Source organism: Delphinus delphis, chromosome 11 (assembly GCF_949987515.2).
Source record: "Delphinus delphis chromosome 11, mDelDel1.2, whole genome shotgun sequence".
NCBI classification, from domain to species: Eukaryota; Metazoa; Chordata; class Mammalia; order Artiodactyla; family Delphinidae; genus Delphinus; species Delphinus delphis.
Window position 1 is genome coordinate 49,244,215 of NC_082693.1, and position 23,634 is coordinate 49,267,848.

The window sequence follows — 23,634 nt, forward strand, 5'->3', positions numbered from 1 at the left end:
CATTCCATTCTCTCCTGGCCTATAGATTTTCTTATGAGAAATCTGCTGATAGCCTAATGAGTTACCTAATGATAGGTTACCATTCTTTTTTCCCTGGATGCTTTTAAAATTCTTTCTTTGTCATTGATTTTTCACAGTTTTAATATGTCTTGGAGAAGGTCTTTTTGCATTGAGGTAATTAGCTGTTCTCTTAGATGCATGGACTTGTATATCCAGTTCCTTCCCCAGGTTTAGGAAGGTTTCAGCTATTATTTCTTTAAATAAATTCTCTGTCCCCTTCTCCTGGGATACTCATTATTCTGATGTTGCTTTTCCTAATAGAGTTGGATAGTTCTTATAGAATTCCTTCATTTTAAAAAAATCTTAGCTCTCTTTCCTCTTCTACTTGTATTGATTTCTTGATTTCTATCTTTGAGCTAGCTAATTCTCTCTTCCATATGGTCTGCTCTATTTCCCATATGTTCTTATGCATTCTTTATCTCATTTATTGAGTTCTTTGGCTCCAGAATTTCTGTTTGGTTCCTTTTCAGTTTCAGTTTCTTTGGTAATGTATTCCTCTGCTCATTAATATTATTCCTAAGCTCATCGAACTACCTTTCTGAGTTTTCTTGTAGCTGGTTGAATTTTTTTAGGACAGCTATTTTGAATTCTGTCAGTTAGATTGCAGTATTGTTTAATTTTAAGTTTGGTTTCTGGAGAACTTTCGTTTTCTTTTGTGATACCATATTACTCTGGTTTTTCATGGTGCTTGAAGAGTTGTTCCTCTCATATATTTGAAGTAACTCACACCTCTTTTCTTTAGTAAGGCTTCTTTTTACTTGACTCTAACAATTTAACAGGTTAGTAATTAGAGGCCTTTCTTTTGTTTTTCAGTAGGTGGCACTATAGTACAAGTTTTTGGTTTCTCTTACCTGAGTTGCCTATGGTTATATTTGAGAAATGGCACTTTCCATCCTCCACTGCCTCTGCTAGAGGTGTTGTCTGGTGCCCTTGTTGTCATTGCTTATGCTTTCAGGGTTGCTGGTACCTTGCTGCTGCCAGTGTCGCTGTTGTTACTGGTGTCGCTGCCTATGGCACTGAGATAGCAGGTGTGTCCACCATGTCTGGGATCTCCTGGATCCATGCTTCTGGGTCCAGTGCAGTGGGGACAGAGGGTGGTTGGGGTGAGGAGCTGAGGTCTTGGGTGCTTTTGCCACATCCAGGGTTATCAGTTTCATGGACGCTGCTGCTATGGGCCAAAGGGCCAGAGTCATATGTGCCTGCATGACTGGAGGGATAACGTTGCAGGCCCTGTTGTTGCCTAGTTCCCTGTAGCCTTAGCCACTGCTGTGGCTGAGAAGCTGGAGTCATGTGCATCACCTGCCCTGCTGCTACCAGGTTTTCTGAGGCTGCAGGCTTAGCTGCTGTGGCTGGGGATCTAGGACTGCAGGCACCACCTCCACTGTTTCCCTGGTCCTGCCTCCTCTGTGTGTTTCAGCCCATCCACTCTTTTTTTTGGCCACACTGCTTGTGGGATCTTAGTTCCCTGACTAGGGATTGAACCCAGGCCCTTGGCATTGAGAGTGCGGAGTCCTAACCACTGCACCACCAGGGAATTCCTAGTCCATCCACTCTTATGTATAGTTGTACAGATGTGTGGAATTCTCTGGAATCCTGGTGTATTGGGCAGAGATACTTTTATTGAGTTATGGATGTTTTACTCGTTATAGATTGAAGGGAAGAGACAAAGGGAGCTTTTCACACTGCTATGATCCTGACCTCACAGTCTGGCTGGATTTTTTTTAACTAAATTGGTCTGAATATAGATAATTTATATTTTATATATATATATATATATATTTTTTTTTTTAGATGTTGGGGGTAGGAGTTTATTAATTAATTTATTTAGTTTTGCTGCGTTGGGTCTTCGTTTCTGTGTGAGGGCTTTCTCTAGTTGTGGCAAGCGGGGGCTACTCTTCATTGCGGTGCACGGGCCTCTCACTATCACAGCCTCTCTTGTTGTGGAGCACAGGCTCCAGACACGCAGGCTCAGTAGTTGTGGCTCACGGGCCTAGTTGCTCCGCGGCATGTGGGATCCTCCCAGACCAGGGCTCGAACCCATGTCCCCTGCATTAGCAGGCAGATTCTCAACCATTGCACCACCAGGGAAGCCCCGATATTTTATATAGTTTTAATGTAGAACATGACTGACTTTTTGGGGTTGTAGGAGGCTTCTGCATTTGTAGTGATTTATCATATAGATATAAGAAACTTTGAATTATTTTTATAGCCTTTTCTCATTTGTTTCCTCTTTCTGTCACTCATTTCTATCCAATCCATTCTTACATTAATGCCAGAAATGATTTTTCCAAAAGTGTAGCTTTGGTCATTCATTTTTCCATCCTTGTAAAACAAAACAAAATAATCTTTTTCATTAACCATAACCTACCAAATACAAAGAGTACTACTGTCTGACTCCATTCTGTTCATGCTTTATTTCCCACTAGACTTCATATATCCTACTCTCTCACCAAACTAAAATTCTTAGTCTATCCGAATATTCCTAGTCCTTTGCTCATTCCATTCTCCTGCCCATATCCACCCTGTTCAGATATCACACCACTTTTAAGCCTTGTTTTTATTCCTTAAAGGTGAGCAATTTTTTTGGTGAACTTGTAGATCTTTTATGTGTGCCTTTGTCTTAAAGCACTCTGTATTATAGTTATACATGTACAGACTCATGCCTCTTAAAGTGTAAACTTCTTGACAGGCTATTTGAACCGTGTTTTATCCTATTTTGAATCCTTTACAAGACTGCTGCTCAAAGTGTGTGTGTGTGTGTGTGTGTTTTTTTTGGACCAGCTACTGGTCCAGGACAAGATAAAGAGCTGGCATCAGAGTATAAGTCAATTGTGTCACTGAGAACACTGGTTCAGCTGACTTTTTATATAAGACTTTGTTATAGAAGGAAGTGTGTTTACTTACATTCAGGCACAAGCACCTTAGCAGATTGGCGCTTTAAGCAGCATTTGCGGAGCACAGGCTCCGGACGCGCAGGCTCAGCGGCCATGGCCCACGGGCCCAGCTGCTCCGCGGCATGTGGGATCTTCCCGGACCGGGACACGAACCCGCGTCCCCTGCATTGGCAGGCAGACTCTCAACCACTGTGCCACCAGGGAAGCCCAGCATTACTTTTAATAACCAAGAAAAATTAGGTTCCTAATAAATGCCTAATAAGTGAGTCCCAGCATATTTGTTCCTGTCAGTTGTTACACAATTAAATACATATTTTTCTGTTTTCAAAATTCACTGACTGTTACTTTGGCCTAGAAAGCGTGAGTATTATACTGGATATTAAGAGGCAGTAGACTTGTGTATATTCAACCCAAAAGAAGGGGTAGAATTTCTAAGAAAAATTCTGGAACAGTGTCCTTAATTTATCCCATCAAGTTCAAATTTGAGTTATCTTAATAAAATGTTCTGGTTGAATTTTCAGAGAGGGAGACCATGCATTGATTTCCTGGAGACCAGTAAAATCTTTATTAGATCACAGGATAGAATTTGATTCTTAGAGATATGTTATACTTAAGAAATAAACAGGAACTTCTCTATTTTTCATGTTATTGCTATAGATGTATTAAATACAGCATATGTATTTCAGTGCATAGTACTTGCATTCTTTTTTATTTATTTTTTTTATGATCTTTAGATAGCTGTCAAGAATGTAATCAGAATTTGTATAAAGGAAGAAAAGGGAAGGAAAACTTAGTAACCTGCTTTTTACAAAGTCAATGGGCCATGGGTAGGGCAGCCTAGTAATGATAGATGATCTAACTAAATTAATGTTAAAAATTGTTTGAGTTTGAATTATACCTTTGGGCATATTAAGTGAAGATTTAAATTAAATGTAACCATAATGATGATGATGATATAGTAACATATTAAAATGGTATGATAAGCTTCATTAAGAAACAGAAAAGAAGAAGACAACTTAGAGAAGTCCAAGCCTTCCCAGCAGAAATATGTTGGACATGCTCGTAGTGAGTCCAAAATTAATTCTAGGGGATGGCTACAAGGTTTGGAACCAGTGTTCACCCAACATTTGTTTAGAACATTTGTTATTTGTTTTAGGGTTTTCTAGTGGGAGAGGAGGCATTTGTTGGACTTATTTATCACATTACTTGATCTTTAATTAAAAATTTGAATAGGTAGTAAACATATACATGGTTCAGAAATTCAAAAATATTGAAAGATGTACAGGGAACATGTCTTTCCCCTGTTCTGTATCTGCCCAGCTCTTACATTACCGTAGTCAACCATTTTTATTAGTTTGTGGATCCTTCGATAAGTTTATTATGTAAATACAAAATACATATGTAGTCGGCCCTTGAACAATGCAGGAGTTAGGAGTGCTGACCTTCCAAGCAGTTAGATGGTTCTTCTGTATCCGGTGTTCTACATCCTTGGATTCAGCCAGCTGGGGATTGTGTAGCACTATAGTATTTACTGTGTATAAGCGGATCCACACAGTTCAGACCTGTGTTGTTCAAAAGTCAGCTGTGCTCCAGTACACCCCCAGTTTTCAACACGAATTAATATGCATAATAGCCCCAGGTTTTACCTACTGTTCGGAACACTCTTCATATTTTCCACTTCATTAAATATCATGGAGATTCTTCTATATCAATACATACAGCTTTTTCATTGTTTTTCATAGTTAAATCCAAAGTGCCCATGAAGATCTATGGTTAGTTTTTTAAAATATTTTAATTTAAGAAATTTTAGTAGCTTCCCCTGAATTTAAGGTATTATCTTAAATAATTTATTTTTGTATTTTCCTATAATAAACCAAGAATAAGTTTGGTCAGTTGACTATCTGGGCCAATCTAGATAGCTTTCAATCTATGCAGTCTTTTTTTTTTCCCCAGATTCTTTTATTGCAGTAAAATACATGTAACAAAACTTACTATGGTAACCATTTTTTCAGTGACATTAAATACATTCACAATGTTGGCAACCGTCACCACCAGCCATGTCCATAACTCTTTTCATTTTATAACTGAAACTCTGTACTTGTTAAACAATAACTCTCCATTCCCCACTTCTCCTAGCCCCTGGTAATCACCATTCTACTTTTTTTTTTTTTTTGCGGTATTCGGGCCTCTCACTGTTGTGGCCTCTCCCATTGTGGAGCACAGGCTCCAGACGCGCAGGCTCAGCGGCCATGGCTCACGGGCCCAGCCGCTCCGTGGCATGTGGGATCTTCCCTGACCGGGGCACGAACCCGTGTCCCCTGCATCGGCAGGCAGACTCTCAACCACTGCACCACCAGGGAAACCCACCATTCTACTTTTTCTCTCTATGATCTTGACTACTCTAAGTACCTCATATAAGTTGAAACATACAGTATTTGCCTTTTTGTGACTGGCTTATTTCACTTAGCTAATGTTGTTAAGGTTCATCCATATTTTAGTATGTTGCAGTTTTCCTTCTTTTTTGAGGCCAAATAATATTCCATTGTGTGTGTGTATATCTATATATCCATTCATCCGTTGGTGGACACTTGGGTTACTTCCATGGTGTTAGCTGTTGTGAATAATGCTGCTATGAACATGTGTGTACAGATATCTCTTTGAGATCCTGCTTTTAATTCTTTTGGGTATATACCAGAAGTGGAATTGCTGGGTCATATGGTAAATTCTATTTTTTATTTTTTGAGGAATCACCATACTGTTTCCCACAGTGGCTGTATACCATTTTACATTCCCCCCAACAGTGAACAAGGGTTCTGTTTTCTTTACAGCCTCACCTACGCTTGTTTTCTGTTTGTTTGTTGTTTTATAGTAGCTATTCTATTAAGCATGAGGTGGTATCTCGTTGTTTGATTTGCACTTTCCTAATGGTTAATGGTGTTGAGCATCTTTTCATGTGCTTTATCGACCATTTGTATATCTTCTTTGGAGAAATGTCTATTCAAGTCCTTTGCCCATTTTTGAATTATTTGTTTTTTCTTTTGTTCTTGAAGCCTCTTTGCACCTCTGTGATCAGCAATTAGAGCACAGACCCCTGATATTTGGAGTATAGAGTCCTGTTTTCCCACCCTGGCCTCCCACAAGCTGCGTGCAAGCTGCTCCAGGAACACCTGCACAACTGCTTACCACATGGCTAGGAATAGAGGATGGGTAGCTGCTACTGTGCTAAGGGCTTAGATTGACGAAACTTAACTGCAATATACTATCCTGGTCTTCCTCTGGAAGTTGCAAGCCTTCAGTAGACTCCAGAGTTCCAAGATAGTTGCATCAAATTCTGCCAGTTCAGTTGTTGTCTAGGTGGGCAGACAGATTCCTGGTACTTACTACTTTGCCATTTCCCAGAATTCTCTCTATGTAATCTTTTGTTAAATGATTAGTGGAAAGCTTTATAGACAACAGCTGGAGCAGACTGTTTAAAACTACTTAGGCCATTGTTTTTTTAATGTTTCTTTTTTGTTGTTGCTATTAAGCAGCAAAATTCTTTTTACAAATGAAATCTGATGTGGATTTCCAACATACAAAACAGCTAAAAGCAGAGCAGCTCTGGCCTGACATTCCCTCCCTCACCAATACCCATCAGCTCCACACCCCTTTTCTTCTTCTCACCTCCACTCTGAGGAAGCCCTTGTTGAGGTGGAGAAGAGATTAAATGAGCAGGTTAGCATTTCCCAAGATATGTACTAAGGAATGAATATTAATGATGAGGGATGTCAGTAGATATTGAATGGGGAAAAATTCCATAATCAAATTAATTTTGGAAACCTTGGATTGGATAACAGTTAAACCTGTTCTTTAACTATGAACCTGTGTGAATTATGAATCCCCCAAAAGGAAGATTATATGTACAACATTTGCCAAACTTATTTGACCATCAGTTTTTTTAAAGAAGTAACTTGAAGGACACTAGTTTGAGAACCTCATTTCTTTATTCTATAGTGAAAGTCAAGATATGAGAAATTATTTGACTTGTTCAGGGACACCCAGCACTAACTTATTTCAGAAAGGTTTTTAGACACTTAGTTGACACTCAGTAAATTGGAGTGAAAAATGGAACCAAAGCTCGTTATGCGTAGTATAGTGTTCTTTCTTTTATACTACACTGCCTCAGCAATTTGAGATGCGTTCTGCCAAGTGCCATATACATATACTTTCTAAGAAAACTCTGTCATCAGGTTTTATCGTGTATTGCACTCTCAACAATACACACAGTACTTATAGGAAAATAGAAATGTAATATGTGATCTCAGAGTATAAGGAAATCACAAAGTAATTGTGATACAACACTTTTTTTTTTTTTTTTTTTTTGCTGTACGCGGGCCTGTCACTGTTGTGGCCTCTCCCGCTGCGGAGCACAGGCTCCGGACGCGCAGGCTCAGCGGCCACGGCTCACGGGCCCAGCCGCTCCATGGCATGTGGGATCTTCCTGGACCGGGGCACGAACCCGTGTCCCCTGCATCGGCAGGCGGACTCTCAACCACTGCGCCACCAGGGAAGCCCAATACAACACTTTTGTTCATTCACCAAATAACATATAACTGTACTAGCTGTTCATAATAGTGATGAGGAAGGCAGAAATGTCCCTCCCCACTACAGCTTAAACCTAGTCAGATACATTAAAGATTAGCAAACAGTGTAAGAGAAGAATGGATCTATGTGTGGTCATTTGAAGTTAAAATCAATATTGAGGACATTATTAGGAAAATTATTTAAGATACATGTATATTTTTAGCATATAACTGCATAAAAAGTTGAATTGTTTTCTAATTGTTCTTGAAAAGTACACTTTCTTCTCTGGCTATTATACTGAAAATGACAAAGGTTTGAATTATTCTGAGTTGTTTTTTTAGCTTCCAAGACCTTCACATATTGAAGTATCATTTTAAATGTACTTTGTCAAATTTGATGGTATTGATGATTCTTCACACTGATCATATATTTTTCCCTCATACCTTATTAAATATTGCAGGAAGTCTTCCAAAGTTTAAAGAAAGAAAAGGTACAAGCTTGAGGAATTTCCATATTTTGGATTTTTTTTTTTGCATTGTGTTTAAAGGATTGTGTTTATGTTAACTGGATAATCTGCCATTTCAATCCACTCTTTTTTGAGGTTTTATACTTTTTGCATTACAGTTGATGGAAATACCTGGGCACAAGTAATTGCCTTATACCCAACTTTAGTAGAATGCATCACCTGCTCATCTTCAGAAGTCTGCTCTGCACTTAAAGAGGCACTAGTTCCTTTTAAGGATTTCATGCAACCACCAGCATCCAAAGTTCAAAATGGAGAATCTTGACCAGCTACAATAAATCTTAAGAAGAATGATATACAAAAATGTTTGCTCCTCAGTGAATTTTCTGTGAGAAGGACGTTTCTTACTACAAATAATTCTTGGCAGCTGTTGTTAGCCTCCTTTAAATTGTACTTACCTGAGTTAAGTAATTCATATTACAAGCTTACATGTCAACAAAGGTTCCTGAATGAGTAGCAGTGCAAGCCTTTAATAAATTAAACTGATGGGAGAGATAGTTAATACTACAGCATACCTGCTACCATATCTTCAGTTGGTGATTTAAAAGTAAGCTTATGTACAGTTTGTGGTGTATGTGTTAATGATGTACTTTTTAAAAAGAAAGAAAAGATATTTCATTTTGTCAGATTTATTAGGCTGGTGTTTTTGCACCCCTTTTCTAGTACAAAATTGTACTAAAATTTTATGCAAGATGGTACTGTAACATTCCATATTGTCTATAACCAGCCTTTGTAAACAAAGGGAACTGATATACTTGTGTGTATAATAAATGGTACAGTTCTGTATAAAATAGTTGCATTTATTATTTAAATTTTTAAAATATTGATAATGTTAAATGCTTGAAACTGTATTTATTACTAATACAAAATTGTTTGCTTACATTTTTACTTATAATTTGCCTTCTTAAGTGGCAGATATGCTTATCGTATGATCACGCAGTTAGCTTAATGCTTATTTTAAATGTATTTACTAGTGACTAGTAAACATCTGACCAGAAAGGTCATGAGAACACAGCAGCAGATAGTTTATGATTTGCTGATATTGCAACTTTGAAGTATAGGTTATTATTAAAACTTAATATATTGAGATAAATTGTAGCACTATGGCTCCATCATACCTCATTTCTTTAAATATCTTTCCCAGATTTCACTTAAGTCTGTCTCTTTTTATATTTGCTGTCTGGATTTTAAAGACTATTTTATATTTCTACTGATCTTTTTTTTTTTCCCCCACTGACTAACAACATTGATCACTGTCTTTGAAATATGACCCAGGCAAGATAATCTTAGATTTCCTAAAATTTTGCAGTGAGGTTTCGTTCATTTGAGTGCTTCATTTTGTAACATATTCTCAAGAAGCAAGTAACTGTGCTAACCCACAAATATAAAATATGTGTGTATTCTAAAACAATGAGAAGTGTATTTTTAGAGATGTGAAGCATTTAGAAGTACAGTAAGCTTTCTGCCATGGAGTAAAATGCTAATTTTGTTTCACTTTCCTATCTTAGTGAAGAAGAAGAGTGCTCTTGAATACACTAACTTAATTATTTCTTAAAAAACTGACTGGCCTAGCTCACTGTATTTTTTCTTTAATGGATTATGATATTATATTTTTCTTAGTTAAATTTTCATAATTATTTATGTGAAGACTCAAAGATGTTTAAAAATGATTATTCGTAAGAAATTACGATGGTCTTAGTATTATTTTAGTGTTCTGGAAGGCCTTTAATTTTAATAGAATTTATAAATTTCAGCCTCTCTAGAATAAGTATAAAACTACAAGAGGATATTAAAATTGAGTAATGAATTAGATACAATGTTGAGGCTGTTGTAATTGTGTATTTATTTAATTTGCACTAGTATCTGTAAACATGTGATAAGGTCTTTTTTTTCCGAGGGGATGTTATTTTTCTTAACACTAATTAATGAATTTCTATTTTATAATTTCACCTAAAATTAAGGTAAAATATGGCATTTCCTAGTTTCTATCTTCAGCATTTCCTTAAAGAAAGTTGTGGGAAAAAAAATTCAATCTGTGTATTTAGTTTATTTTCTGTATTTGGATATGTTAAACTGGGAATTAGAAAAATCTGCATATCACTGATAAAGTGTTGAAATTGAATAAGAAGGGTAGTGTTCCAATTCAGTAACACGTTAAAAATATTGCCATGAATTTACATGAAGTAAAAATATGTCTGTTCTTGAGAAATAACAGATCAATTGCAATCAGAATAATTATTCTCCAGTGAAAGTTAGATGTGAGTCAAGGGTATGCAGCATATATTATATAAACTGAGTAGTTTTAGCTAACATTGTATTCGTTTTCAATACTAGGACCATGCCTTACAGAAAAAAAAAGGCATAAATATAGTGAATTTGTAAATACCATATAGTATGGTAATCATCCCAGTCTTAGTGACAAGCAAAGTGGGCTGCCCACTTCGTGGTATAATTTGACAGGGTTTTCCTCCCAGAATATCTCCTGCCGCCCCCAAGAATCACTACTAGCAATTCATTCCCTTGAGTCAAGGCTGCATTTTCTAAAATATCCTGATCCCTGGGGAGGTTAACACATTGCCCTTGTCTTGTTGGTATAAATTGCCTTCTTTAGTTACTAGAAGAACTGGGCTGTGTGAGATTACTATTGGTAGATGCTAGAAGATTCAAAAAGGAAGCTCCCAAAGCTAAGATCATTTTATAGCACATTTGAGAGTATGACTGGTCCTTGAAACAGTAGTAATAATGTCCTGTGGGATACATATTATAAATACAATGAGTTTTAAGCCTCACGTAATCACCTTTTGTCCCTGACAGTACCTGTCTTATATGGATTGCAGGACAGCTGGCATATGCCAACAATTGGATTAAAGTCCTTTTCTAGCTATTTTTTCCACTAAAAAGGAGACAAACTAATTTTCAACTTGAATAACTTACTTTTTAGTTTCCTATAATGCCAAAAAGGAAAAGGTCATTTTGTAGTTTCTTATTTCGTATTTCTTTATAAAAACTAGTGTTAAGTTTTGTTAGTTTTACTGTATACTTTTGTGAGTAACATTGATTTCTGAGAAGCCTGTTAGGTGCATAAAAGTCTGGCTTAGACCCACTTTTCACTTGCTTTCATTTAAAATTTTATTAACAGCTATGTTGTTTCTTACCTATTTTTCCCCTGTGTGATTATTATTCATCTCTTGCTATATTCCTTAAATTATATTTAGTACCAGAAGGAAGAGATGAACAATTCAGCACATATATTTTACTGTGATGAATAACATTCACTTAATTTAATTCTGTAGCAGGCCAATAACTAGGTTGTCCTTTCTCATTGTAACCTTAGAGTATTTTGTTCATCATCACAGTTTGGTACCTCTAGTCCTAGGTAACCATTGGGCCAAAGAGTCAACTCAAGAGTATTAATGAGGTTATCATTGTTACACTGTGTTAATGAATGACAGTGTAGTTATTATATAATGACTAATATATTCTTCTCAAATGTAGAATAATTCAGACGAGCAACCAAATCCTCAAGAGTCTGCTGTAGGTGATGTGACATCTGGCTAGCCAAGGCACAGTTCTTGTGATTCACAGTACCTGTGATTGCTATAGAAATTAATCATGGAGATGTAGAAGCCTCTGAAGAATTAATCTATGTCCAGGCCGAGAATGTTGTTGACTACTTTTTTTTTTTTATTGGAAAACTACCACAAATGTAGACAAAAATGGTCTCATGAAAGCATTGCCAGCAGCCTAGTATGTTCTTTAGATTTCTATTTATCAGGTTTGGCCTTTGGGGCAGATATGCTCATCTTGTGTAAAGTACCACATTTTACTATGCTTAGTGTTGCAGGGTTGTACTTATCTACATTATTAGAGTGAATTTTGCTTTTTTTTTTTTTTTTAACCATTTGTGAGAAGAACCAGGAGTTCATACCGCCTGGTGTGTTACCAATTTATATACTATGGGAAAGCAGTTTTTAATGCTTCAAAATCACTTGAATTAAATTTGCTTTTAATCTCTGGTAAGTAGAGTAGTGCTTTCAGTTTGAATGAAGAGTTTTTATAGATTGGGAAAGAAAGTTATAATGTCTATCTTATATAAAAACTATTTCAGAGGATTTAGATAAATACCAATTTCTTACAAATCTAGTAATTTTGAATGTCTAACAGTGTTGGCTCTCTTTAAATAAGGAGCATGTTGTGATCCTTTTGTGAATATAAACAACTCTTAGTAATCCTGAGGAATTGTGAGGCTGTGAGAAGCTGAGGCTCTGCCTCTTATTTAGTTTCAAGCCTGTTAACTTTTCAAAGCCTCTGTTTTCTTATCTTTAAAACAGATGATAATGAGTTACTCACTCATTCTTTAGAGAAAACAAAATAGTTTGAATTTTGAGTTGATTTGGTAATGACATTCTTGGGGTAGTTGTTTGATAAATTTATTACTGTACTATTAATTGAGATCTTTGACTATATATTTTTCTCCCCTTTTCTCCTTTTTTAAATTGTATGTTTACCTTATTTCCTTTCTTATACACTCCCCTAGTTTCTCTTTTTCTCCTCTCATTTCTCTTTCATTCTCTGCCTCTTTTCTTCCACGTTTTCTTCTAATTTCACCTATATCTGTTCAGAAGAAACAGAGCTGTTAGTGGTAGAGCCACTGCCAATTGCCTTTCTATTAAATGAGACTCTGGAAATACCTTCCACTTTGGCCACTGTTGGTTTTTTGCAAAGGTGGAGTCCCCCTGCCATTTCAAAATAGCTGAACAAGTTAAAGTAATATGTGGCTATAGCTCCTACTATCTTTCCGAATCTACAAGATTCGGCAGCCAGGATGCTCACAAAATGAGATTGCTATAAATATGATGAATTCAGCAGCTAAACTTGGAACAATCATGTCTTTTATGTAAATAGAGAGATCATACCACTTTTCTCAAAAGGGAGTCTTTAGACTCATTCATGAGTTTTTGGTTTTTTTGTCCTTTTGGGGGGAGGTCTTTGTTTTTGGAGGCAGATACTTTGAACTATTTATGTTATCTAAATATTCGTTGATTTATAATATTTGCATGGTGCCTACTTTCAAGGAGGACTTAGAAGCAGCATATTGCCCATGTATTTCAGCTGTTTCTATTTTTCTGTTGAAAGCAGTATTCTTTGATAGAAGACCTGGAATGTTATAGTACTCATCTTCAAGTCTTTCTTGGGTGTATTTGGTATCCATATGGTTGATGCTTGTAATGATACAGAGGTCAGTTGAAACATTCTTAATCACACTGGGGGATTGATTCTAGCCCCTCAGAAAAAAAGAAAATTATTGTACTCTAGAATTTTGAGATCATTTTCAGTTGCTGCAAATGTGGCTATATTAAATTTTATTTTAAACATTCAATAAACAGTGCCACCAGGGAAGATCTGCTAAACCATGTCACCATTGTGGGAAACTGCTGCAATATAATACCAACTGCTCCTTTCCATGAACTTTTACTAGATGGAGAAAACTCCAAAGCTATAATATTGCAATCTTATTCTTTTTATCTAGAAAAATAAAATATTAGACTTCAGACCCAACTGTGCAAATTGCATTTGCTTTCCAGCTTTTACTACCTCTGTGTCATAATTTTAACACATAACATACAACTCCTGTCTCTTAAGGCAGTTACCATATGGTGTTTATGTCAGACTGGATATATTTATCTAATTTTGTGAGATTCTTTTTTAGTTCCCGACACAGTTCTTGAAAGTAATACTGCTGTTGTTACACTTCCTCCTTGCAATTTTTATGTTGTTGAGATGTATCAGTTATGTATTATAATCATGAAAGTCTCTTGGCTTCAAACCCAAATTTTCTTTGTGGCCTAGGATAGATTTTTCGCAAAAACTGCATAGATACGGCTGTGATTACATAGATCCTTAATTTGCTTTACAGTTACCACTCAGCATGATTCTAGGTTTTTAATTATGTTGCAGCAGTACTAGTTTTCTCAGTATAACTTAAAGTCATAACCACTTTGAGAATTTACTTTCAGATCTGATAAATTATTCATTTTTTTTCTTTCATATACTTTGTTTGCATCCTCATCCCCACGAGGTTCAACACTTCAGTGACATCCCATGTCATTGCCTCTGTTTAAAGACTTCATAAGTGATTGAAACATTTGTATGAACTTGGAAAAACTTTCATAAAATATAATAATGGAGATGTGTTTTTGAGACCTTTGTTGAAACTATTAATATATAAAATGAAGAAAAGAATATACAGTCAGAAGGACATTATGAAATATCAGCAGTTTAGAAAGAAAGATTTATAACTTAAAATTTTAGGTCAAGTAAAGAACATAATCCTCATCTGGATTAGACTCTCTTAATTATCTCTTTAGTTTTATGAGCACTCCTATTTATTTATTTATTTTTTAAATTTATTTTATTTATTTTTGACTGTGTTGGGTCTTCGTTGCTGTGTGCGGGCTTTCTCTAGTTATGGAGAGCGGGGGGCTACTCCTTGTTGCGGTGCGTGGGCTTCTCATTGCGGTGGCTTTTCTTGCTGCAGAGCATGGGCTCTAGGCTGCAGGCTTCAGTAGTTGTGGCACAGGGGCTCAGTAGTTGTGGCTTGTGGGCTCTAGAGAGCAGGCTCAGCAGTTGTGGCGCTCAGGCTTCATTGCTCTGCGGCATGTGGGATCTTCCTGCACCAGGGCTCAAACCCGTGTCCCCTGCATTGGCAGGCGGATTCTCAACCACTGCACCACCAGGGAAGCCCTCCTATTTATTTTTAATTTAGTGAGGCTAATTTTGAAACTGCCTACCTATAGCAATGACAGACCATCCCTCCACCTCTCAAAGACAAATAATTTGTTTTAAAATTTCCTTCTTGAAAACCTGGCTTGCGTAATAAATGTATTCTGAAAGATTCCTCCATAGTATTTACAGAAGTTAAGTGTAGTTATAGTAATTTTTCTAACTTCTAATTTTAATCATCATTTCTGGAGGACCTAGTATGTGTCAGCCAGGGCTTTGCCTATATTATTCCTTTTAATTCTCACAGCAGTTCCTGCAAGAAAGGTATTAATTTTACTCATTTTACAGAGGAGGATGTCAAGGTTTAGCGGGTCAAGCAACTTACTTAGAGACACATAGCTGAAGTCCCTGAATAAGCATCTCTTATTTCAAAAGCAGTTTTTTCTACACCATGCTAGATTCACGTTTTACAAAAATGATCCGCACTTCATTAAAATCCAAGCCTTACTGAAGTAAATTGAAAATGCTTTTTAGACAGTTACTATTTCTATGAATAGGAATTGGGACAAAAACACTTGAACATAACTATGAAGTACTGTGAAAAAAAGATTTGTCTAATGACTGGGACCTCCAGAGCTGCATTGGGTTTTTATTTGGTCTGAGAGTTTAAAACATCTTACTGATTTGTAGTTTGTTATAAGAGGTTATATTATAACCAGTAGCTTAGTGGTTAAGAGCCCAGAGTTTGGGGCTAGACTTCCTAGATTCAAATTTCAGCCCTGTTACTTACTAGATGTGTGACCTTGGGTTAATTAATCTGATTTGGCTTCCTCATCTGTAACATAGAGTTCATAGTAGTGTTTAACTCATAGAGTTGTTTATTAGGATTTTAAAAAGGAGTGTTGTGAAGAACTGTCCCAGGGCACACAGTACCTGGTGGATGTTACATAGAACAAAAATTTTGGCCCACGTCATTCAAGAAATGGTCAGAAAACCCATACCTTCTCACAAAAAGATAGTTTTTTTGTCTTTTACTGGACAACCACAGCATAGTGAGAACCTACTATTGTGTATATTCATAACTGTATCCTTGCTGTATGGACAGAAGTCATTGGGGGCTTCCAGGTGCTGATAGCTAGTTGGGTCCAAAGGATATTTGAGGGTATTTCAGGTAAAGACAAATAATGCGAGCAAGGCATATATCTGAGATATGAGGAAACAGAGAGAGTACATTTCGATGTGTTGTGTGAAACAAGGTTGATGGTAAAGGATTGAGGCCCGTTCATGAAATTCCTTGAAAGCCAAGCAGAGTAATTTAGATTTGAGGTGGCAGGAGTTTGGAGTGATTATTTTTAGGAGTATATTATGAAACTAAGGAAGATAAACTTGCAGTTATAAGCAGGATAAAGTGGAAGGAGTATAGAGTAGGGAGAGCTAAGGTAGGCTACAGCTGTTGCAATTTTTCTGCTGTGAGGTCATGGTGAAGGATTGATAAGGTGAGCATGCTCACATTAGGAAAGGAAAGGATGATTAGATTCTGGATATTATGGGTGGAGGAAAAGAAAGAGTTGATAACAGCACATTGTGTCTGGATGATGAGTACATTGGTGTCAACACTGTCAAAAACAGGTTAATTGTGGAAAGGAATCTGATACAATTAGTGTAATGACTAAATTTATTTGGAAATTTTATTGCTCTAATGTATCTGTATACTGTAGACCAAATAACTGTTTGATGACCATTTGAATATCTGGACCATTATGACAAATGACATTTGCTATGGTGGAGGATAATGTGGTCCAGTGTACAGTGAATGAGCAGTGGGGGATGACGGCCATGGCAACCCAATCATTGCTTATGGGAACAAGGTGGTGTGAATCATAAACTATTAGTGAAGTTTCTACAGACTTTGTGGTAAACATCACTGTGATGCAGTCAATTTTGTCAAGTAAGGCACTTAATTGCAAGTATGTTCAATATATACAAAAATACATATTGTTAATTGGAAGTAGTTCAGATTGGACATCGCAGGCAAACTGCCTTTAGCAGTTGCTTTAAAATGCGTACAAGCATGACATTGAGATCGGTCAGTTTGTGGGCATACCCAAGTATATTTTATTTTTATTTATTTATTTTTGCTGTACGTGGGCCTCTCACTGTTGTGGCCTCTCCCGCTGCAGAGCACAGGCTCACGGGCCCAGCCGCTCCGCGGCACGTGGGATCTTCCCGGACCGGGGCACAAACCCGTGTCCCCAGCATCGGCAGGTGGACTCTCAACCACTGCGCCACCAGGGAAGCCCCCCAAGTATATTTTAATGAATTCCCTGATGGTCCAGTGGTTACACTCTGTATTTTCACGGCCAAGGGCCTGGGTTCTATCCCTGGTCAGGCAGGGAACTAAGATCCCACAAGCCAAGTGGCACAGCCAAAAAAGCCCAAATAAACCAAGTATATTTTATTTTCTTAATTTGCATATTACAAATTTTGTTTTGAAACATGTCAGGCAGGATGCCTTTTAATTTGAAAATTTGTTCAAGAAATTGTGTCCCATCACCAATACTATATAGAATAGAAATGAAAACCCAGTGTTACGTAATCTTTAATTTGCATGAAATTCTTTGGCTGAGAGGATGTTATCAAAATTAGATTGTGCTGTTTTAAAGGAATAGAAAACGTACTTGTCCAAAAAGCATATGGATGTCCCTTGTGCGTAGTTTGGAGTCTGGACCTCAGCTCTCTGGCCTTCGTGAAGGGATCAAAGTCTCCACGCAGAGTCAGTTCCAAATCTGAACACACTCTTCAGTTCCTCCATTCCTTACTTTTGTTATGTGGTCTGGATTTTCAGGAGCGTGATGACTAACAGTATTGCCAGATTTAGCAGATAAAAATATAGGACGCCAGTTAAATTTGAAGTTCAAATAAACAATTTTTTGTGTGTGTATGGGACATACATATACTAAAAAACTATTCGTTTATCTGAAATTTGAATTTAACTAGACGCTCCGTATCTTAACTGGCAACCCCTGTTTACTTTTTCTTCACAATGATTTGTTAACTTCACAGAAAGTCTCAAAATGGGAGACAAAAAGTAACTTGCCTGGCCCCGAAGCAGATGGGGCTTACGGCAGTCGGCCTTTTCCCAAACTTGGCCTTTAAAAAAAAAAAAAAAGAAAAGAAACCACCCACAAGTCCCAGGAGCCTGCGCGTTAAAGTAAGCCGCGCAGCAGCTTTCCCGCCGGTTTTCTGCGTAATGTAGCACGGCGGCCACGCCGCGGGGTGGAGCGCATGTGGCGGTGTCCTTGCCGGATGCGAAAGGAGGTGCCAGAAACTTTAAACCCCGGCCAGAAGACAACGTGTCCACTTAGACGGCGGTAAGTGCCGCCATTTTCTTTGCGGGCAAAGACTGAGAGAAGTTAGGGGCTCCTCTTTGCCCCGTAAAGCGGATTGGGGGGAATGGCCCACGGCCTCAGCACTTTGGTGACGTGGAATCGGGGTCCCCCCCTTTGGGGGCTGATTTCTAGTGACACGTCGAAGTTTTGCCAAGTCGGGGAAAAGGGACGCCGCCTCGGTCCCGGATGTAAGATGGCGGCGCGGGGGGCGGCCTGGCGGGGCGGTCACGTGGTGGGAGTAGCGCGCGAGCCTCCTTAAGTGATCTCTATGGTTCGTCCGGACTCACTGGAGCAGCGGAGCGCGAGACGGGGCGTGTGTCCGCGCTCGCCGGCTGCTGCCGCTGCCACTGCCACCCATGCCGCCGCCCGGCCCGGTTTCAGTTTTACGGGGTTTTTGTTTGTTTTATTCTCGCCTCCTGCAGAGGTGCACGAGATTTCCCCGAAGGGTGCTGGGGAGCCGGTGGCCTGGGGACTTCTGGGCTGTGCCGTGGTTTCTGGTTGCGGCGCCGGAGTCGGTGTTGCCTCTGCGGGAAGCGCTCCGGCGTTCTCCCGGGCGGAGAGCCGGCCTCGCGCGGGTGTAGGGAGCGCGGCAACGGTGGGGGCCCAGCCGCCGCCCAGCCCCCACCGCAGGGAGGGGAGCGGGCGGCACAGCCCGGAGACGTGGCGGGAGCGCGACGGGCGAAGCGCGGGAGCGCTGCTTGCTGCCTCTCGGGGACCGTCCAGGTCCCGTAGGCGTCTGCTGTGCTTTTGCCGCCCATTTCATGCTTTCGAGTGGCCCGGGGGACGGCGTCCCCTCGGGGCGGCGGAGGGAGCGGGTGCCTCCGCTAGGACCCCTCCGCACCTTTTCTCTTTCCAGAGCTGTCGGTTCCGTAGAGGACGCCGGCCCGGCCTCCCCCGGGCGCCGGCGCCGCTGTGATGCCCGGAGCTCCCGGGGCACGCCTGGTGCGGCCGAGCGGCTCGGCGCTGGGCGGGGTCTTGCGGGCGCGGCGGGGAAGGGCAGGGGCGCCGGGCCGACGTCGGCGGCTGAGGATGGACGAAGGAGCGCCGGAGTCGCTTCGCTCGCCTCAGCGTGGTCCGGTGCCTCCCTGACACCATGGCCCTGGCTGAGGTAGTAGTTTGTGCTGTTGGTCGGGTTGTGACATTGCCCGCTGTGGAGATAACTGCGCAAGCTACTGCCTTGCTAGTGCTGGTGATGCTCAGCGCCGCGGAGGACAATGGCTGGGAATCCCCTTTGTTTTCCGGGGCGCGGGGGCAGCCCGCCGAGCCCCGGCAGGGCCGGCCACCACGGAAACCGTTAGTTGTACATTTTCCCGGAGGGAGGAAGGGACTGCGGGGAGAGGGGTGGACGGGGACTTTTGTAAAGCTGGGGAAGACCTAAGTCTTTGGATTCGGTGTTTGCTCGAAAAGGAAGGAATGCAATTGTGAGAGAGATTGACACATAACTTTTCCACCCTAAATAATTTTACCGCTTCTTTCAGTAGTTGATGCAAGATTTAGTTTGTACCTATTTTACTTCATTCTTTATCTGTGGGTCGGAGTGGTGTGAGGTATCTTGTGCAGAACTGGCATTAGGGGCGGAATAGTAGACCCATTAATTATAAAGTTTATGCCTTAACAGTTCAAATCTGTTTTTTTTTTTTTAATATGTTCTCTCGGTAAATCTAAGAGTTTTTAAAATGTGTAAACCCAAAGCAATTAAAAGTTTCTGTTTAAACTTTGCAACTCTTTGAATAAGAAGATTGAATTTATAGTTAAATGCACTATTGAGATTTTTTAATGTATGAGGCAAATAAATTCTCTTTACAGTGTGCTGTGCTTTTTCTTTTCTTTCTTTTTAGTTTAACTTTGGGGGCTCAAATTCTGCCGGTGTGGTGGGATTTTTTGGCTTTTGATTCTCATGTTGTAATCATTTATATCATTGCATTTCAGTGTGGGAGAAAAGGATCTAGGTAGGAGCTAGAAGTGTGGTTTCTGGATACTTTGAGTTTAAAATCTAAGATTGCCCATTTTGATTTGTGAGGGACCACTACGCCAAGCAGGAAGATCCAATTTTTATTAAAAAAATGTAGTTTGGAAAACTAATGAAATTACTCGGTATTTCAAATACCCTGAAGTCTGGGTGGAAAAGATGATTGTATTTCTAAAATTTTAATTTCACTGAGAGAAATTGGTGGTAAATTTTAGTACTTTTCTTAGAAAACTGATCCGGTTTTGATTTGTGCAGAATAATTAGCTTTGTGAGGTAATCACAAACATTCTGCGGTTTAATTTTTGATGCATAATTGAAAAAAACTAAGGCAATTCTTTACTAAGAAAAAGGCACATATAAGGAGAAAAAACTAAAGCCAACCGAATCCTTTTTGTCCCCTTCAGGAGGAGTTTGATGCTTTCATAATTCAAAAGTTATCTAATAAGTATGCCTTGGTTTGGTTTGGTTTAGCTTTGAGAGAGAACCTTGCTCAATCTGATCTCATCTGGATGGAGCTGCCTCATTGTGGGAAGGACAGTATAGAACCTTACGTTGAATCTTAAAATGCATAAAATATGTGAGCGTTGGCTCTTGGAGTTTGCTTTCTTGATATCAAAGAAAATTCAGGTCTTTATTAAAAGCCAATTCTTTTAAATGATGAAAATCTTTGGGTGCTATGTCAAATCTTGATTTATGGAGAAACTAATAAAATTCTAATTGTAGTATAATAATTTTCATTTTCCAAAATACTCCATTCAGCCAGCCATGCTAATTCTCATCCGACAGGTCATCTTTCCCACTACGCTTTTTAACATTTTATAGGGGATCAACAGTTGTTAATTTGTGCCCAAAAGTATTACAGATTCTGCCAGTAATTTATTGAACTTTAATGGATCAGCAGATAGGAAGCTGAAGTATACAGATAAAGTATTCACAGTTTATCTTCTGCTTTTAAAGTAAATTTCATCCAGAACTATATGTTGCCCACATAGTAGGAACATTTTGTTGTTGGATATAAAGGTACTTCTATATGTTATTCTTGTTTGCTAAATTACAAGAGAAAATACTGCCCTCAGCCAACTTGTTTTTAGTACCGTAGTTATATTTCTGCTCTAATCTCCAGTATTAAAAATTAGCCTTTCACTTTTGCATTTCACTTTTACATTTCTGTACACACCGATGAAAATTATCTACTGAACATTTTTACTGTTGACAGTTTCCTACAAGATGAATTTGCCTTATCAAAAGTGCAACTTTCCAATCTTGATGTTTTTGACATTTACTTGGCACAATTGACTTTTTTGTTGATCCGTTGTCAGGCATTTAAGTAATTTGTATTAGCAAAAAGCCACAGATGGGAAAGAATAAGGCAGTGTTTGGGTGTCCTCAATAAATACCAGATCAAAGGAAAGCTCAGTTATGGTAATAACATTTTAATAAATGTCATCCTCAGTTATTGGAAATGTAGATGTTAATTTTGTGTATGGGACACCTGGAGAAGATTCTTGGGAAGCAGTTTTGCTTCAGGCCCCAAAGTCAGAATTCCTGATTGTTAATCTTATATACTAAAGCTTTTGTTTATAAGCTGTTTAAACATAACAGTTGCCTTTTGGTAGGTGGGCCAGGGTGTACTCAAGACATTGTGTCTGTGGAGTGGCCCCAAAGAATTCTTGTCAGAGGAGCCTGACAGCAGAGAGATGCTCTTCAGTGTATGGGAACTAGGTGCCAGGAAGGCTGGGATTTCTTCATGGCTGCCCATCCTTTCTCCCTCTCGTATGTCACATCTCACCTCCTCCATAGTGGGAGGGTGGGGGAGAACTGACAGGAGAGGTACTACTTCCCCCACTGAACACTCCTTCTATAATTTCTGCAACAAAAGGAAAATAGGACAGTTGCCTTCAAAAGTGAATTAGGCCAGATCGGTAATACCCAAGAGGACAATTATGGCCATTGTCGTAAAATCTAAAAAGTCATTGGTGCCACTGAAATCTAGACAATTCAGGCAAAAATATTAAGATCACTTGAATGATTGTCTAACACAATTCACTAAGTGTTTTTGTTAGGATATTGCTGTTAGGCACCATGGGGAAAGCAGAATAATTGTATGGCTACGTCACTGCCCCGAAGGTCAATGCATTTAGAAAAGGTAGAACATGAAGTGCCTAAGAATCAAAATGTGGGCAGGTGAGAAAAGCATTAGTGACCTAGGTTACCTTTGAGACCTGGCAGAAGAAAAAGTGGGTGAAAGAGCTGAGGGGAGGGAAGTACGGAACACTTACAATAGATCTTGTAATTTAGATGTCTTGATGTTTGTTGCCTCTAGTAGTCATCCTAAAAGTGGCATTGGAGTCTTGGAGATGAGCATTACAATTGTGGTTGATATTCAGTGATACTCTGGCTGTCTTACCTTTTAGCCTTGTATTATCTGCTGTAATACGTTGAGTTGTTTTCTGAATTTGTTTAAGAGAAATATTAGTTTTACATGGACTAGAGTATGCTTTTTTTATCTGAAGTTGAGAGTTATTTTTTGTTGTTGTTAGATTTTCATTTTGCAGTTATCTTTCTTTAAAAGCGCTGTTCTGTGCACATGTAATGGAATTGTGCCTACACAGACTTCTGGGCACTAAATTTGTGGATAGGATCCTTTTAAACTGCACCGTTGACGCCCAACAGTACAGATTTGGTTATGAACAAACAAACCCAAGATAGGAGCCTTGTGTTGATTTTACAGGGTAAGTTCCTAGCTCTTTCTTCTTATTCCACCTCAAACAACTCTTTTGAAAATATACCGTTCTGTTTGCCTTTAGCTGGGTTTCAAATATAATTGAGAGTGTTAGTTCCGTTATTATGTAATCGAGAGTGTTTTATCATGAAGGTCAAGGTTTCTCAGAAGGCCAAATAGTGTCAAATGTCACAGGAAAGTAAACTAGGAACTAAAAAGTGTCCACAGACACTGGCAGTTTAGATCATACATGTAGTTGTAGCGCTGTTTTCTGTTATAAATGAATAATCTCTAATTGCTCTCTGGTGGAGTAACAGACTACAATTATGTGTGTTTCATACTGCTTTGAACTTGAACAAAAATGTATTAAGATTCCTGGGACTTCCCTGGTGGTCCAGTGGTTAAGACACCGCGCTCCCAATGCAGGGGGCCCGGGTTTGATCCCTGGTCAGGGAACTAAGATCCCACATACCGCAGCTAAGCCCTCGTGGTGTAACTAGAGAAGCCCGCGTGCCTGTTCTTTTTTTTTAATTGAGATATAATTGACATATAATTTTATATTAGTTTGATGTGTACAACAGTGATTTGGTATATGTTTATATTGCAGAATGATCACCACAATAAGTCTAGTGAACATCCATCACCACACATAGTTACAATTTTTTTCTTGTGATGAGAACTTTTAAGATCTGTGCTCTTAGCAACTGTCAAATAATAACATACAGTATTGTTAACTTTAATCACAGTGCTGTACATTACATCTGCATGACTTAATTATTTTATAACTGGAC

The 23,634-nt window shown here is 38.9% G+C and overlaps 1 protein-coding gene and 1 long non-coding RNA gene across 5 annotated transcripts in view; both read left to right on the forward strand.

Annotated features, from left to right (window-relative positions):
- Window positions 1–11,224, forward strand: part of MON2 (MON2 homolog, regulator of endosome-to-Golgi trafficking) — a 122,255-nt gene extending 111,031 nt beyond the window's left edge. For 2 of the 3 annotated variants that reach the window (XM_060025142.1, XM_060025144.2), the window contains exon 35: window positions 8,142–11,224. In XM_060025142.1, coding sequence (XP_059881125.1) covers window positions 8,142–8,305 — 164 coding nt within the window. In that variant the 3' untranslated portion in view covers window positions 8,306–11,224. The remainder of the gene's footprint in view (window positions 1–8,141) is intronic. The other variant, XM_060025143.1, reaches the window with a different exon arrangement.
- Window positions 11,225–17,799: 6,575 nt separating this feature from the next.
- The window catches only part of LOC138414205 (uncharacterized), a 70,357-nt gene continuing 64,522 nt past the window's right edge, over window positions 17,800–23,634 (forward strand). For both annotated transcript variants that reach the window (XR_011246657.1, XR_011246656.1), the window contains exon 1: window positions 17,800–18,134. This is a non-coding gene — a long non-coding RNA (uncharacterized lncRNA). The remainder of the gene's footprint in view (window positions 18,135–23,634) is intronic.